This window comes from Glycine max, chromosome 2, assembly GCF_000004515.6.
Source record: "Glycine max cultivar Williams 82 chromosome 2, Glycine_max_v4.0, whole genome shotgun sequence".
NCBI classification, from domain to species: Eukaryota; Viridiplantae; Streptophyta; class Magnoliopsida; order Fabales; family Fabaceae; genus Glycine; species Glycine max.
In genome coordinates, this window is record NC_016089.4 from 17,559,481 (window position 1) to 17,575,763 (window position 16,283).

At 33.2% G+C, this 16,283-nt stretch overlaps 1 protein-coding gene across 4 annotated transcripts; it reads left to right on the plus strand.

Moving 5' to 3' along the window:
* The first annotated feature begins 13,453 nt into the window (after nucleotides 1-13,453).
* Nucleotides 13,454-14,616, plus strand: LOC100527260 (uncharacterized). 4 transcript variants are annotated; one of them, XM_006575063.4, is made up of 3 exons: nucleotides 13,454-13,621; nucleotides 14,153-14,329; nucleotides 14,422-14,616. In XM_006575063.4, exons 2-3 carry the CDS (start codon nucleotides 14,162-14,164, stop codon nucleotides 14,515-14,517), a joined length of 264 nt encoding a protein of 87 aa, XP_006575126.1. In that variant the 5' UTR covers nucleotides 13,454-13,621; nucleotides 14,153-14,161; the 3' UTR covers nucleotides 14,518-14,616. The 4 variants fall into 4 exon arrangements, with proteins under 4 accessions (XP_006575126.1, XP_003518972.1, XP_040863191.1 ...); XM_003518924.5 differs by having other exon boundaries at nucleotides 13,459-13,621; nucleotides 14,114-14,329; XM_041007257.1 differs by having other exon boundaries at nucleotides 13,485-13,659.
* Nucleotides 14,617-16,283: the final 1,667 nt, after the last annotated feature.

Below are 16,283 nucleotides of genomic sequence, written 5' to 3' on the forward strand. Positions count from 1 at the left end.
TAAACTCTAAACCCTAAGGCTTAGGTGTTATTCTGTAGTGTTTAGGGTTTATTCTGTAATGTTTATTCTGTTGGGTTTTGTCCTTGTTCCAGATAGTCCATAATGACTAAGTCCATAGTTTGTCATTGTAGATAGTTGTCCTTTAGTATCAATTTGAATACCGTTAAGTACAACATTGTAGATAGTTCTCCTTTAGATACAATTTTGAAAATAAGTAATGTATAAATTTTCTGACAAAAGTACACATTCAAAAATAAGTAACTGACGATTTCATTGAACACCACAAAGTAAATACATTGAACATAACCTCAATCAATACAAGTCTCTCATCTAACATACATAAATCAATTAAATGAATTACTCCCACGATCAGATTACATTGGACATTGACGCCTATTGTGCCCTTCTGCTCCACATCTACTACATTTTTGTCGGTGGTCAGATGGTTTCAGCCAATCCATCTCATTCCTTATCCTTGTTGATTTTGACCGACCTTTTGCACGAATTGTAGTTGGGTCAGGGATAAGTGTTCATGCATCATCAGAAGGAGGAATTACCGCTTCATTCCCAAGAGGCCACCACTGTGCGGAGTATGTTTTTAAGATGTGCTCATTTGTCTAAACAACATCTATATATTGGTAGTAGTTCATGCTCACGTAACCACAAGCTGCAATAATGTGTGAACATGGATAGTGAAGCGTAGAATACCTTTCGCATTGACAATAATGGCCATTCAAGTTAACTGCCCACTTTTGTCCGCCATGTTGCATTATAGGATTGAAGGTCTCCTCCACTTCAAACCTTGTTGAGTGGATATCATACACGCGAACGATGTGCGAACAAGCTTGTTCTAGATTTTTCCTAAGTTCTTTAACAAGCTTAGAACAATATACTTGGCCTTCGTTTAATTGTCTTTGGGCTTGGCGACTACGATCAACAAAGTACTTTCGACACCTACTATATGTTGACTTGACCAACGATGTTATTGGAATACTGCGACAATCTTTCAACACCTTATTCACACATTCTGATAGGTTGGTTGTCATGTGACCATATCTTCGTCCAGATGTATCATAAGCCATGCTCCATTTTTCCTTTGAAATGTGATCAATCCATGTTGCTATGGCTGGACTAAATTGACGAAATTTTTCTAAGTTTTGATCAAACACATGCTTGCAAGGAGTGTACGCTGCATCAAATTTGTTACCATCAAAAGTTGTAGGTAGATATGAAACTCAAATTAGCTTAATGTATAAAATAAACCTTACCCAATTTCTTGAACATCTCTTTTTGTTTCGTGTTGTTGAATTTGCGATTGAAATTGCTCTCTATGTGTTGGACGCAGTACACATGATAACCGTGGGGAGGTTGCCAACCAAGTGCTTCGTTAGCGACAACAGACTTTATACTCGCGTGACGATTAGATATTAGACAAATTACATTCTTATCTGTGACATGTTCACGCAAGTGGGCCAAAAACCATGACCATGCTATTAACGTCTCACCTTCGACCACGGCGAATGCTAGAGGAAGAACACCACCATTTCCATCTTGTGATGTGGCTATTAACAGGGTCCCATGGTATTTCCCGTATAAATGTGTGCCGTCAACTTGTATGATTGGCTTATAGTACTTAAAAGCCTCTTTGCATTGACCAAATGTCCAAAATACTCTATGAAATTGACGATGTTCGTGACTTACCCTATTACCAACAATAAAATCGTCATGTAGTATTTGAAAGTAAGAGCCAGGAGAATGATTTTGCATGTGTGTTAGCCATGACGAAAGTTTCGCATATGACTCTTCCCAATCGCCATATTCAATTGCAATCGCCTTTTGTTTTGCCATCCATGCTTTTCTATATGAAACCTTATAGGAAAATTCATTATTTATCCTTTCTTGAATCAAAGAAATTTTTATTGATGGATCTTCTCTGATCATGCCTGTAATTCAAATAATAAATTAAAATAACAAATAACACAAAAGTAGGATAATATGAACATAAAAAATGTACCTACTACGCATGTCACAATTAAATCTGAATCAAGCTTCTTATGGTCTTGTGTCATACTCATATTTAGACATGTGTGCGGTCCACCCCATTGTGTCACTTTCCATGCATCAGTTTTTTTAGATAAAATTGCCCTCATATAAATAGGGCAAGGAGACTCTGCGCTATTGTTGGGGCAACAAACGATATATTTGTGCGATTTGGCTTCAACAACCTTAAAACTTTGATGCACCTTCATCACATATTGTTTCAGTGCATTTTTCACCGCATCTTTATTGTCAAAATCCATGCCAACATATAATTCTTGTCCAACATTAAAAGTCGTTGGCATGTCCAAACCACAAATGTCCTCCTCGTCCGGATGACTCCAATTGATATTGTTATAATGCAAAGCATCATTCCAAAATGAATTTTGAATTCCTGATACACCTAATAATTTAAAAAAAAATCAGGTCAACAAACTACTGCTATTTAGTTACCATTAAATACAGTTCTCATAAAAAGATATATGTATTCAACTAATTTTTTATTTCATTAAATTTACCTTCTATTGGGTGAACAATTGAAACTGGTTCAATAATGCGGTGACTTGATCATCTGTATCAGATATTCCTTTAATGCTATCATCTTCATCCAAAGACTCTTCAACGTATGAGTTAGACGCAATATAATCATCATCATCATCTTCATCATCATGTAAATTGCTTATATTTCTTGGCAGTTCCGACTCATGATGAGATAGATTATGTCCACATGACGTAACAAAATTTGCAGAATGAAACATGAAACCACTAGCAACATCCTTTTCTATGCACAATTCTAGAACTGACATTTGTTGTTGTTGTTGTTGAAAACTTTCGATCATAGTTTCAACATCTTCGTCATCACAAATTTGTAAGGCAACATATTTTCCTGAAACTAAAAATCTACAACTTATAGTAGAAATGATTTCATTATTTTCTAACTTTACCTTATCTCCAATTTTTTTTTCAAAGCATTGAAACTAATTCCGCGTTTAATTTGAATCGCCTTTTTACTGCCTTCAAATATGACACCATTATTGTCTTCATATACTCTTCCGTTGAAATACAACACTGTAATAATTGAATTCATGATATACCTACATGAACAAAATTAAAAATAATTAATCATAACAAGAGTAGTTTTAAAATAAATAACTGTATTTGCTTGCTTCATCTACTGACTTAAACTTAAACTACAGATTCAAATTTCATTCTAACTTCAACAAACTAGAAGGGAATCGGGTAAATATTTGTAACGCTTGTAAATAATTAAACATAATTAAAATAACTTCAAAGTAAAAAACCTAATTACAAAAATTTATACGCTTAAACTTCATGTATTAATTTTTTTCTAAAAAATACAATTATTACTTCAATTAAATATTTTGTGAATCATAAAAATAAAAAAATCTATTTGCTTGCTCTATTAAACTTAAACTAGACATTGATACTTTATTGTAACAAAAAAATTATTACTCCAATTAAATAATTCTAAAAAAATTACTTAATTTACAAAACTGGAAGACTCACCTCTAAATATTTTTAAGTCAAAAATAGCATCAACAAAAGCTTATAACCCAAAGGGTCACACATCAAATTTCTAAGCCACAAAAACCATGAACAAAGATGCTTACAAATAATTACTCATAATAATTTAAAAACAAAAATTCTAATTCCAAAAATTACTACACTTAAACTTTACCTTCAATTTTTAGTCTAACAAAAAAAATTATTACTTCAACTAATACTTTTGTCAATCGTAAAAATAAAAATAATTTATTTGCTTGCTCTATTAAACTTAAAGTAGACATTCATACTTTATTCTAAAAAAAATTATTACTCTAATTAAATAATTTATAAAAAATTCCTCAACTTCAAAATCTGCATGTCTCACGTATAAATATTCTTAAGGCTGAAATACCTTCAACAAAGGCTTGTAAATAGAAGAGTTACACTTAAAAAAATTTCAGACACAAAAACCTAATTCAAATAATTACTGGTAATAATTTTCAAATACAAAATCTAATTCAAAAAATTACTATACTTAAATTTCAGCTTCAAATTTCATTCTAACCACAAAATTTATTACAAGAAATAAACAATTTGTAAATGATACAAATTATTAAAAAATTTAACTTCAAACCAAATGAAATAATGCTTCTAAAAATTTGACTGAATAAAAATTCGTTCCTTAAAATGAATACAAAAAATCCTTACTTTATGGAATGAATAAACTTCAAACAAAAACAAACTTCAAAGAATTTCTGCCTTTCTTTCTCTCTTCAAACCTGTTTTTTTCCTGACTTTCTTTCTCGCTTCAGAGTGGCATTTGAAGTTATATCATCCTCCTATTTAAACGAAAACTACACAAGCCATTAAAGCATGCCCGTGAAGCCAATTTTCTCCAAAGTCTTCTGGCCATTTAACAGGCACACTGTATCCATGTGAACCTTGCACAGTTGCAATGCATGTGACCCAACTAGCCTGCAAATGGTTCAGCCCTACTATGTCCAGCCCTAGCCTGCATGGTTCAGCCCTAGTCTGCATGCAAAGCTCTGAAACAGTGCCCTAGCCAGTGACCTGTCTCGCAGGAAGCAATGGTGGCATTGCTTGAATGGCTCTCGCAAGATGCAATGGCGGGACACCTGTATACGTGGAAGGCCTCTCGCCATTGGGAGCAGCGAGACAACGTCCATGTCAGCTGTCTCGCCATTGACAATGGCGGCACCCTCCACGTCACCAAGCTTCTTGCCATTGACAATGGCGGCACGCGTTTCTCGCCAGTACTGCTGGCGGCATCCATGGTAAAACAGACCCCCTTTGCAAATACTTTAAAAAGAGACCCTATTTAGTAATTAGTTTATAAAAGGATCCCTCTACAATAAATTTGCCCAACCTTGCACCTTATTAACCCATTTGTAGTCAATCCATTTACCTCAACCTTTCGATCTTATATGCATGTTGCTTCCTCAATGGGTACTACTTTATTAAGGGTTTATTCCTCTTTTCTGTGAATTTAGCAAAGTCTCTTTTGCCTCTAGTACTTCTATTACTTTTCATCTGGGCAATTGTGATAAAAAAATCACTTTGAGGACTATTCTCCTCATCACATTACTAGGGCAAAATATCATTCATCATCACATCAAGGCTTGTTCCTCGCCTTGCTTTACAACAATGCCATCTAAAAGGGACTCACACCTTTCTCACCTTCATCTTCATCCATGTCACAATGACTCCTTAAGTCTCACTCAGTGTTTCATATCTCATACTATGAGATATGTGATAAAGCATAATTAAGCATATATTAGCGTTTCATTTTGAAAACATTTGACATACTTTTATGATTGTTTTTTTATCCTTTTAATTGAGTTTTGTGAGATTGGGCATCATTGGGCCCTGGTGTCAACTTTTCTTAATATTTCGCAATTTTTATCATCTTGACACTATTTTCATGTACAAGGCATAATGCTTTACTCGTTGCTTCTATTTGGGTGATTCTTGTCTTTTGAAAGCTAAGAAGAAGATCAACATATTTTTGTATCCCAAGCTTGGGCTTATTTAGACAAAGGTCTTAGGGGTCAAAATAGAGCTACAATGTTGGGCATTGCTTGGGGCACCACCCAGCATTTTTGTTGGGGCACCCAGCAATTTCTGAAATATAAATAGTAGGTTCAATTTTTCATTTCTGCAGTGTCATTTTTTTTTCCGCAAAATTTCCGTCACTTAGTGTAAGTTGCTTCCGTTAAGGGCGGTTTGGAAGCATATTTGGTCTCTGATGGTATACATGCATTTGTGAGGAGTATACGGTGAATTTTGATCGATTTTTATCGTTGAAAAAGAAGAGAAGTGCAAAAAAAAAATTTGACATACGTATGGATCAACAATCCGTATGAACCATACGAATTGCCAATCCATATGACCATATGAATTGCTGATCTGTACGTACGCCAATTTTTTTTTGTGATACGGGCATTTTTTTGTGGATACAGATTTGAAAATATTTATTTTGTAATAAAAAATGTTATAAATAACAAAAATTTAGCAATGATAAAACAAATCAATTCAAAAAATATTTTAGTGATTAATTTTAATTCAGTTATTGCTTAAATTTAGTTATTAATTTTAATTTAGTAATTGCTTAAATTTAGCAATGATAAAAAATTTAATTCAAAAAATATATAAAGTTTTTAAAATTAGATTACTTAAATTTTAATTTAGTGATTAATTAAAAATAATTTATTTCAAAAACATGATCAAATTAATTCAAAAACAATGGGATAATATTAGACATGACAAAACAACTATTATATATAAGAACATGATTGCAACAAATTTAGGATCAACACATGATAAAACAATTATTATAAAACAAGTATTATATAAATAAATTGTTCATAAGTCATAAATAATGTTCATAATGATTAAACTGTTCAATGTTCCAAATCATAAAATGTTTATAAACATGGTCAAAAAAGCGCACGGTTAATGGTAGGATCAATGAATTCAAAAACTATTTCCATGTCAGCGGTCAAGGACAAGATTTCGCAGAAATGTTTCCATCCAGCTCCAATTTTAAGTGTCTTCCTCCAATGATTGAACACAAGCCGATATTCTGCAATGTCCTCCAAATGCAAATGAGTCCAACCTTTGTATTTAAGAAAATAATACATGCTGCTTGGAACGTCCTGATATTAAGAATAGTGTTATGTCAACAATTTATGTTACGAAATTTAAAACTTGAAAGATAAAGAAATGCTGACAACTAAATTAGAAAGTTGCTTACTAGATTGTTGTAGCTAACTTTTTGCTGAGTGAGATAAACCTTGAAAGTGACAAAATTTGGCACTTGATGATATAAAGAGTGTCATCTTGGGAATGATTTGGGCAGACAACTGGTCTTGAATATGGTAAGAAAAAATGCACTCTTACCATAATGAGTTAAGGACACTAGATGATATTCGGTCAGTTGATAAAAATCTCTTAGTGTTGTCCACCCTGCTACAATGACTGGTTGGTCCAAATCTTTGTTGTAGACAATGTTATGATAATTTCCATCTTTGTCAATCAAATGCCATATGCTGTCAAGTACGTCCTTCCACCTGACAACAAATAACTTACTAACTTTACCGTAAATCTACATTTGATATCACAAAATAAGGTTGGTTAGTTACACAAAATAACAGAATAACCATATGTTAATTAAATCAAAATGAACATGACTTGGTCATTGGCGTGAAGGGTGTTTAAAATAGTATCTGATGGAACCACGATATTCTACATCATCTTCGCCATTTCATTCCATTCTCCGTGCTCTTCAATTGTTAATTCTGACATAATTAACATTCAAGCATGATATAACAAAATTGGCATTCAAGCAATTAACAAAATTATTAATCTATTAACAAAAAGTTGACATTCTTACTGGGCACAGTCGCAAGAAGCTTCTCCAGTTCCTCATTGAGGCTGGTTAACCGTGATGACGATGGACGAGAGCGTGACATTTTGAAATATATTTGAAAAAAATCATTCTCTAAAATTTTATTTTCTAAAGCTAACCATATCTAAATTTTTTTAAAATAAGTTTTCAATCTTTATTTTCACTGACTAACATTTTTAAATATCTAACATTTTCACTAATTAACATTTTTAAGTATTCAATCTGTAAATATGTTATTATCTTATAAATTAACTAACATTTTTAAATATGTTAAAATAATATTTTAGTTTCTAACCTAATTTTTCTTTCTCAAATCTAATGTTTGTTTTAAAAATCTAATCTAATCTAAAATGTAATCTAATCCTACTACTAACTAATATAAACATTTCTTAGATAAATTGAATAATAAATAAATCATTCATAAAATCAATAATAAACAAATTAATGATACATAAATCAATAATAAAAAAATTAATCACAAACTAATAAAATCAATACTAAACAATTTATAAAATAATTAGTAGACGCGAACAAACTCTATCAGCAACCATCTTGATGCTAGTTGCTCTTGAGATGTGCAAACCAGGAGGGTACACTGTGGTTTGATCTCACAAGTACATCTATTCTTGTAGCTTGCCAAGGGATAAGCGATCTTCTTGCGAGAGATTTATATTAGTAGGATGCATTGGTAGGAGTCTGGAAATTGGTGTCCACAAGTGCACCTTCTTCTAAAATTATATCTTCGGAGGTTCCATTTCTTGCGAAGGGTCCCTTCTTTGTTTTGCGAATAGTCCATGAGATATGTGGCCTTGAGAGTTCTTCTTGTCTTTTAGCTTCTGCATACTGTGCCAAGCTTGAGTGAGTGTCATTTCAGTAGAGGGTCAAACTCGTTGCTGAATTCCAGGTGCGAGCCAATGGGGAGGCATAGTCATATAGCATTCAGATGGGTGCTGGACAACTATTATTTCCCTAGCCACCTGTTCAGAAAATAACACTTTAGGAAAAGGGACTGCAGGTGTAGGATTATAGTTAATGAAGGCCAGAAGAAACCTCTGAGCATCTGCTAATAGTTCCCTTGGAGCAGCTCTTTTGAATCTATCCAAATGCAGAGGAGATGGATTTGGACTCGGTTGAGTGGATGATGCATACTTGCGAAGGGGCAAGATAGGAGTAGTGGACTCACTATCTGATGAGCAAGAGGTTGGATCTTCCTTATTTCCAGTGAAGGAAACCGCCCATTCTTTGTCACCAATCTCTGGGTTGGCCTTGGTCACCCTCGTCTTTATGTGTCATCGAATGGAAGAAGGGATGACGGACACCCAGGGTTCAGAGACTGGTTGGGCTTTTTTCTTTGTTTTCTTTGGAGCAGGGGCATCTAGAGCAGCAACTTTTGTCTTTTGCAAGGCCACTCACACCAAACCTTCATCATTTTCATTAGTCTCACTTAGGTCTTTCAACCTTTGTGTGATTGAGGTCATTGTCGGTGGACGCATAGGAGTGGACACAACAAATTCATGTTTTCTTTTAGTCTAGTGCTCCTTGGCTAGAAGCTCTTCTTCATCATCTTTTTGTGATTATTTTTTGGTCTTCTTCCTCTTTTGTTGCTCAACCATGATCTTCTAAATTTTTCTTGAGCAAAGTTGTTCATACCTTGGTCTTCATCAGTGATGGCCTTGTCCAGCCTTTTCTATTTCCTTTTGTTGATTGCGTCCATGTCCACTTTAGAAGCCTTCTTTAAGCTTTGTTCTAAAGCCACCTTCATAGCTTTCAGGTTAGTCTTCCTAAACTTTTTTTATTTAGCAACCACTGAACCCTTGACTATCAGGGCATGCTTAGATTCCTCATCCATCTTGTTGAACACATGGTATACTTCTTGATCCCACAAGAGCTTGTTGATAAGAATGCATAATAGATGTCGTCCAGACCACCTAAGCCCTTGCGGTTCCTCAACATGTTGATATATATGGTGTGTGGAAGGTCAAACTGGAGGTATTCCATCAAGTGAAACAACATGAACTTATGGAGATCAGAAAGAGTTGTTTTGGAACCTATTTATGGAGAACACTCTTGTTTAGAATGTTGGCCCATATCTTCGCCTTTTCACACATCAGATTGTATACAATTTTCTGGTCACTAGCCTTGTCACCATTATCTTTGTAAAGTGCTCTAGTGACATATGAGTCATAGTTCTTCTCCCAACCCTCCTAGTAAGTACCACCCTCACGCAAACATCATGTTGCCTTAGTAATAGTGTCGTAGGATAGTACCACCTTCACTCCTAAAACCTTGGAGGTGACAGTCTTCTTGTTTACAAACTTAGCATGTCTCTAGAAGGTTCTTATTAGTTTAGGGTATATGGTTTGTGGTTCGTTGAAGAAGTGTATGACACCACAAAATAGTAGGGTTTCATTGAGCTTTATACTTACTTTTTTAAGTTCTTGAATGTCAAAAAAGTGTTCTACATGGATGGATGGCTCATTGTCTATGCAAATAGTGGTGATTTCCATGGTTGGGGTTGTCTCAGTAACAAAGGTGTTGGTAGAGGCCACTGTAGAGAGATGAGAGCTAGGGTTTGAATCTCAGAGAAGAAGTTGAAGTGTTTACATAGAGAGTGTAATGCCAAGAGTTTCGACGTAATAATGTTTTATAGTGGGCTTTTAGGCTTTTTCAAAAACAATTATTAGGCCGACGTCCCAAAACCGGCTTAGCATGAAGTGTTACAATGTTTCGCTATGAAAACATTGCGTTTCATATATAAGAATAAAATACATGATTATGTCGTCCATATATTGAACATTGTGAATGTGTGTTAAGGTCTAGTGGACGATATATCCTTGGATGCAACATTGGATAATATATAGAGATTAAGTCAATCATTAACAGAGATCATTCCAAGTTGACTTCTTAACAGAATCAACATTTCTTCAGCTAATGGTTCTGTAAAAATATATGCAAGCTAATCATCAATAGGTACAAACTGTAAATCCACTGTCCTATATTGAACATGATCTCTTATAAAATGATGTTTAATTTCTATATGCTTTTCTCTAGAATGCAATGTTGAATTTTTTTGAAAGACTTATAACAACTCTATTATCACAAAAGGTAGGAATTTTACTCTCATAGACACTGTAGTCTTCAAGCTAGTTCTTTATCCAGAGAAGTTGAGCGCAATAACTTGCTACTGACATGTATTCTTCTTTAGCAATGGACAATGTAGTTGAGCCTTGCTTCTTGCATATCTAAGTTACTAAGTTGCCACCTAGAAAGTGGAGTTTCCATTTGTATTTTTTCTTTCGACTTTATCACCAATATAGTTCGCATAGCAATAACTTGTGAGTTTGAAACCTTATCTTCTTTTGAACATAAGACCAAGGTTAGGAGTTCCAATAAGATATCTGAGTATACATTTAACCGCAATTAGATGAACTTCCCTTGGTTCTTTTTGAAATCTTGTACATAAGAAAATACTAAACATAATATTAGGTTTGAACATAGTGAGATAGATTAGTGAATCAATCATTGCTCTATACTGAGTCCCGACCACCTTCATTGATTCCTTGTGCAATCCAAGATATGTAGTGGGATGCATAGAAGTCTTCATCTCTTTTGCATCACTCATGTTGAATTTCTTTAACAATTCTTTCACATACTTAGTTTGTTGAATGAAAATGCCTTGGGGTGTTTGCTTTATTTGCAATACAAGAAAGAATTCCAGTTCTTCTATCATGCTCATTTCGAACTCAGTCTGCATTAACTTAGAAAAATCTTCACAGAGCATTTCATTTGTAGCACAGAAAATGATATCGTCCACATACACTTGTACTAATAAAAATTGAGAATCATAGTTTTTGCGAAAGAGAGTTGTGTCAACCTTTCCCTATTCAAAGCCATTTTTTAAAGAAATGAACTTAGTTTTTCATACTGATAGAGCATTTATAGTTTAATATTTTCTATTCTTCGTAGCTCAATTGACATCTCTTTGATTCTTATTTTCTCACCTTAACTGAGTTTTGGTCTAAGGCAAATGATTGAGTTTAATTGATAATTGTAGCTTAATTTTAGATTTTGTGCTTACTTGACCTATCTGTCTTGTGCAGGGCTTAGATGACACTATAGAACTCCAAATGGAATGTGTAAATAGTCCCTAGAAAGATAAGAAAAATGATATTAAATTTTGTTACAAATAATCTTTTTCCAATTCTGCCATTTCGAGGATCAAATTGAGCTTAGAAGACAGAGCCTTTGCACTTGAAGAATTGGGCTACGAGTCTAGGCTTTTGTTTTATGTAATTAGTTTAGTTAGGTAGTTAGTTAGTTAGTTACTAACACTCTATATATTAGTGTTAGATAGTTAGTTAAGAATTGAACTCCATTTTGGAGCCTCCTAGTTCTCTTTCATTTGTCGTCAACCTTCCCCTTCCTTCCACCGTTCAACCACCTTCCTTGGTGCTGAATTCGCTACCTAAGTACCTTAAGTATGCAAAGTTCTTGAAGGATTTGTGCACTCATAAGAGGAAGCTTAAGGGAAATAAACAAGTGAAGATGTTTCATGACCCTAAACCTTATATTGTCCAACAAATGCTCTTGTTTAACTCTCACCTCAAGCTTATTTTCGATAAACTTCGATCTAGATGGGATGCTTTTGTTATTACTAATATTTTTTACCATGGTGTAGTTGAGATTAAAAATGAAGTTATTGGAAAAATATTCAAAGTGAACAGTCACCAACTCAATAAAATCTTCAAGCTTTTTCATGAGAGCCCCTAAGTAGAGGAGGAATTTGTGGGGAACCTCTCTTTGGTCTTGCCACCAATTTTATGTTATGATGTCCCTTGAATGGCACTTGAGGAATTTCCTTTCCCTTTTCTTTTATATGTTGTTCCTTTGTTTGCATTTCATTACATGCTCACATTGAGGACAATGTGCATTTCAAGTATGGGGGGAGGGTTTAGAAAAATTTGTTTTCTGTTTTTCTATTTTGCTTTATGTTTTCTATTTTGTTGTATTTGTTTTGTTGTGTTGTTTTACTGTTTTTACATAAAGGAAAAAAATTAGTTCCTGAAAGTGTAAAAAGTGTGACAAATATATCCAAATATTAATAGTAGATTGTGACTAATTATTATAATTTTGAAAAATTTATATTGATTGCGGCAAAATATTATCAATGGAAGAGAATTTTTATTGCTTTGACAAATTCTTCTTACTTTTCTTCAACTATAAAAAAAAATCAATCATTTAATTGTTAACTCTTGAATAAATGCTATCAACACAAAAAAAAAGAAATTTTACTGTAAAACTATAAGAAAATCATTGTTTTTGTTTAATCAAACACTATTTATTTAATTGTTTTTTTTATAAATTTTTCATAATAAAATATGAATGTCTATTAGTATATGCAATGACATCAAATTACAAATTATAATAAAAGTTCGTTGATTTTTAAATTAATTTTTTTATATCATACACAATTATTTTTTTTAACTAATCATTTAAAAAATCATAACCTAAAAAAAATCATTTCAAGGAGGTGAGTGTTTTTTACAAATTAAAAATGTTATTGCAATTATAATTTTTTCTAAAAAATTATTTAGGGATCTAATTTAATTATAATGCTTTATAATAAATATTTTTTTTACTTAAACCTTTCATCAAGCATAAGAATATGAAAAAGTTATTTACAAGTTTATAAAACTAGTATTCTTCTTTCTTTTTGATTCAATTTAATTTACATGTTTGTTAAATTTTTTTTTATTACAATCCATATAAATTCGATATGACCACATTGACAATCATTTTGATGACACATAGGTTATTCTATTAATAATGACGGACAAAAATTAATAATGAGATATATTTATTGTACTTTTTATATTTTCGTAGACTAAATTTTATATTTTTAGTGATTATTTATTTTTTTTATTTTTTTTTCCGGAGATGTATGAGGTGCCAATAACACAGGCCGCACCCTGATTATAATTTAGAACCTTCCAGACCCAACGATCCCCCTGGTTTTGACGCCCTGTTTCGTGTTCTCGGGTTTTGTTTTTCTTTATCTTTCTCTCCACGCAATCATCGTTATTTAATCCTCTCTCCGACTCAAGAGGCGACCCACTTCGCTGCACGCCAAACATTGCACTGCGCGAAAAGGTTTTCTCCCTCTGCTTCTATCATTTCCTTCATGTTGGGTATTTCATTCACTTTTTTTCCCCATCTTTTTTCGAATCCCTTTCTCTAAAAATTTTTAAATGATACAGTCTGGCTTGGTAGGTCACACAAGTTTAAACATTACATTCCGTAAGCGCCTTTTCTAAAATCTTCGATTACATTCTTTAGTTTTCTTTTGAGTATTTAAAGCCCTTAATTCAACCGCGACGAATTATGATGCTTACGAGGCAAATCGGTTTGTGCTAACGTGTTTGTATTTATAGATAGTGTCTCTCTTTGAGTCTCTGTAATGAATGTAATTCAGTTTGTCTATTAGATAATAAAAACAATTATTTCTTACCTATGACATGGTAACAAATAATAATAAAAAAAAATTATTGTTGTGTTTTAATCATTTGGTCTGGTTAACTAAGTTCCTTGATGTTCTGGGATGATGGCGATAATGTTTAACTAAGTTCCTTGATCATTTTACAGCGTTTAATAAAGGTAACTAACTTTTGTTTGGAGTCTCAGTCTCAGAGTATGGACACTCAGAAAGGGCCGTCTTCATCGGCTGCAGCTGTTACTTCATGTCGAAAGAAGAAGAACGAAGAAGCCACTTTTTTGGAGGACTTGAAGGATCACATTGACGAGTTTATTAATGCTTCTATGGATGAACATAAGACTTGCTTCAAGAAAACAGTTCAGAAGGTTATTTAGTGATGTACCTAAACTTTCTTGTTAGGACAATTTGTGTGCATCCCTTTGTTAACCGATGTAGTGCGGTGTTTGGTTGGTTTCAGATGTTCGGAATGTCCAAGGCTGTTGCAGAGAGGGACACCAATGCTGCCAAAGAAGTTGAGAGTTCTCTGCCTCTTCAGACAACTTTGCAAGACTAGTATCATGCTTGCTCTCAAGAAAAATAATGTTTGTTTTCTAGAAGCTCTTTTGGAGGATGTTGATAAAAATAAGTGAGTGATTAAGTTGGTTGGTCTTGATCCATGGGACTAGGTTGTTGTTGAATGTGTGATTTGCTTACATTTCTTAATGCTACACAACCCTAAGAAATCGATGGCCAGAGGTCTTAAGAAGCATTGAATTCGATGAAGGCAACAGACAGGTTGCATTAACATTATGGGTAGGGAAGGAAGGGTCTCCTTAGAGAGAGAAGCAAAAAATAAATAAATAAAAAATCAATCATTATTCAGGTATTAAAAACAAGTATAGTTACAAACTCCTTAATCACAATTTGAAGACATATTATCCTTTTTACGTATTTAAGATATAAACTATCAACTACTCTTATTTGATGATATTCAGCTTGTTTTGGTGGGTCAAAATCCTTTTGGGCCTTTTGCTTGAAACTGATTGCCCAATCTCCTTGTGTGGGTGCAGAACTGTAGCATCTGTGGGATGTTTTTTGCACCAGTTTTTTCTTTTACATCCTGCATGTTTTTTTTATAATTCCAACATTGTCCATGCGTCTTGAACTTTCGTCTTTCACATTATTAATAAGATGCTTTAATCAACTAAGTTAATAGATTAATTATATTAAAAAAATAATTAACGTTTTAATATATAATACTAAATTTTTTAATATATATTTAATATACGTATAAGTTTACATAATAAATTTTATAACAATTAATTTTGGAAAAAATACATTATTAGATCAAAATTATTTATTATAAAATTTATTAGATAAATTTATATTTATATTAAATATATATTAAAAATTTTAATATTATATATAACGATATGAATTATTTTTTAATATAATTTACTTAGTTTATGGCGCTTTAACACTGGGCCTGCTAATGCGGGGAAGACTCAGCCAAGGTGGCACCTAAGTGCGGGTTGTTCATGCCTTCTTGAAAAGGGTAAAAGAGTTCAATTGAACATGATTTTAGATATCCAAAATTACCCTTTAGTTTTCCTATTTCTTCTCCGTCAAATTGTCTTAATTTATCACTCATGATTAGTTCTCTTATTTTATTATGATTTATTACCTTAAATAGTTAGGAATATAATTATAAATTTCATGAATATATCAAATAGGACAAATGACCTATATAGTCCCTTATCTTTTAGAGTTTGTTTCTTTATTTTAAAAGAGTTTATTTTAATATTTTATCTTTTTAATTTGATTCAAAATTGTTCTTCCGTTAATCTAAAACTAACACCGTTAACCAGATATACGTATTGGCGGCTAAAAACTTCCACAAAATATAACCTTTTCCCTCTTTTTCTACCTTTACTCCCTTTTCTTAAACAAAAACAATCAATGAAAAGCAAATAATTTAGAGAATCAACAACAACCATAAATCATGAAAAATTCAAGGCTACGCACTATAATTACAATCGTAGATCTATTGGAGTTGGCAACGTCGAAGGGGTGTGAAAGTCGTGAAAACAAACCTCAAAATCACGACATCGTGACAGATTTGTGCTTTACACCACAGATCTTCACTCTGTCGTGATAGATCTGCGAAGGACTTTGTGGTCTCTCGTTGACGATGTCGGGAATATTCCCATTAAGACGCGAGGAAGATGTCATCTAGTGATGTTGTAGCTCGTCACAAACGTCAATTTCCCCATTGACTCTGTCGGGAAAACACCCTTGCACGTCGTTTGCACACATGACCCCTTTGGACATTCTCTAAAC

Excerpts from the sequence above, each read along its gene's own strand:
- LOC100527260 (XM_006575063.4), top strand. The coding sequence starts at position 14,162 with ATGGACACTCAGAAAGGGCCGTCTTCATCGGCTGCAGCTGTTACTTCA. Across the intron at positions 14,330-14,421 it reads TCAAGAAAACAGTTCAGAAG|ATGTTCGGAATGTCCAAGGC; the intron begins GTTATTTAGTGA and ends GGTTGGTTTCAG.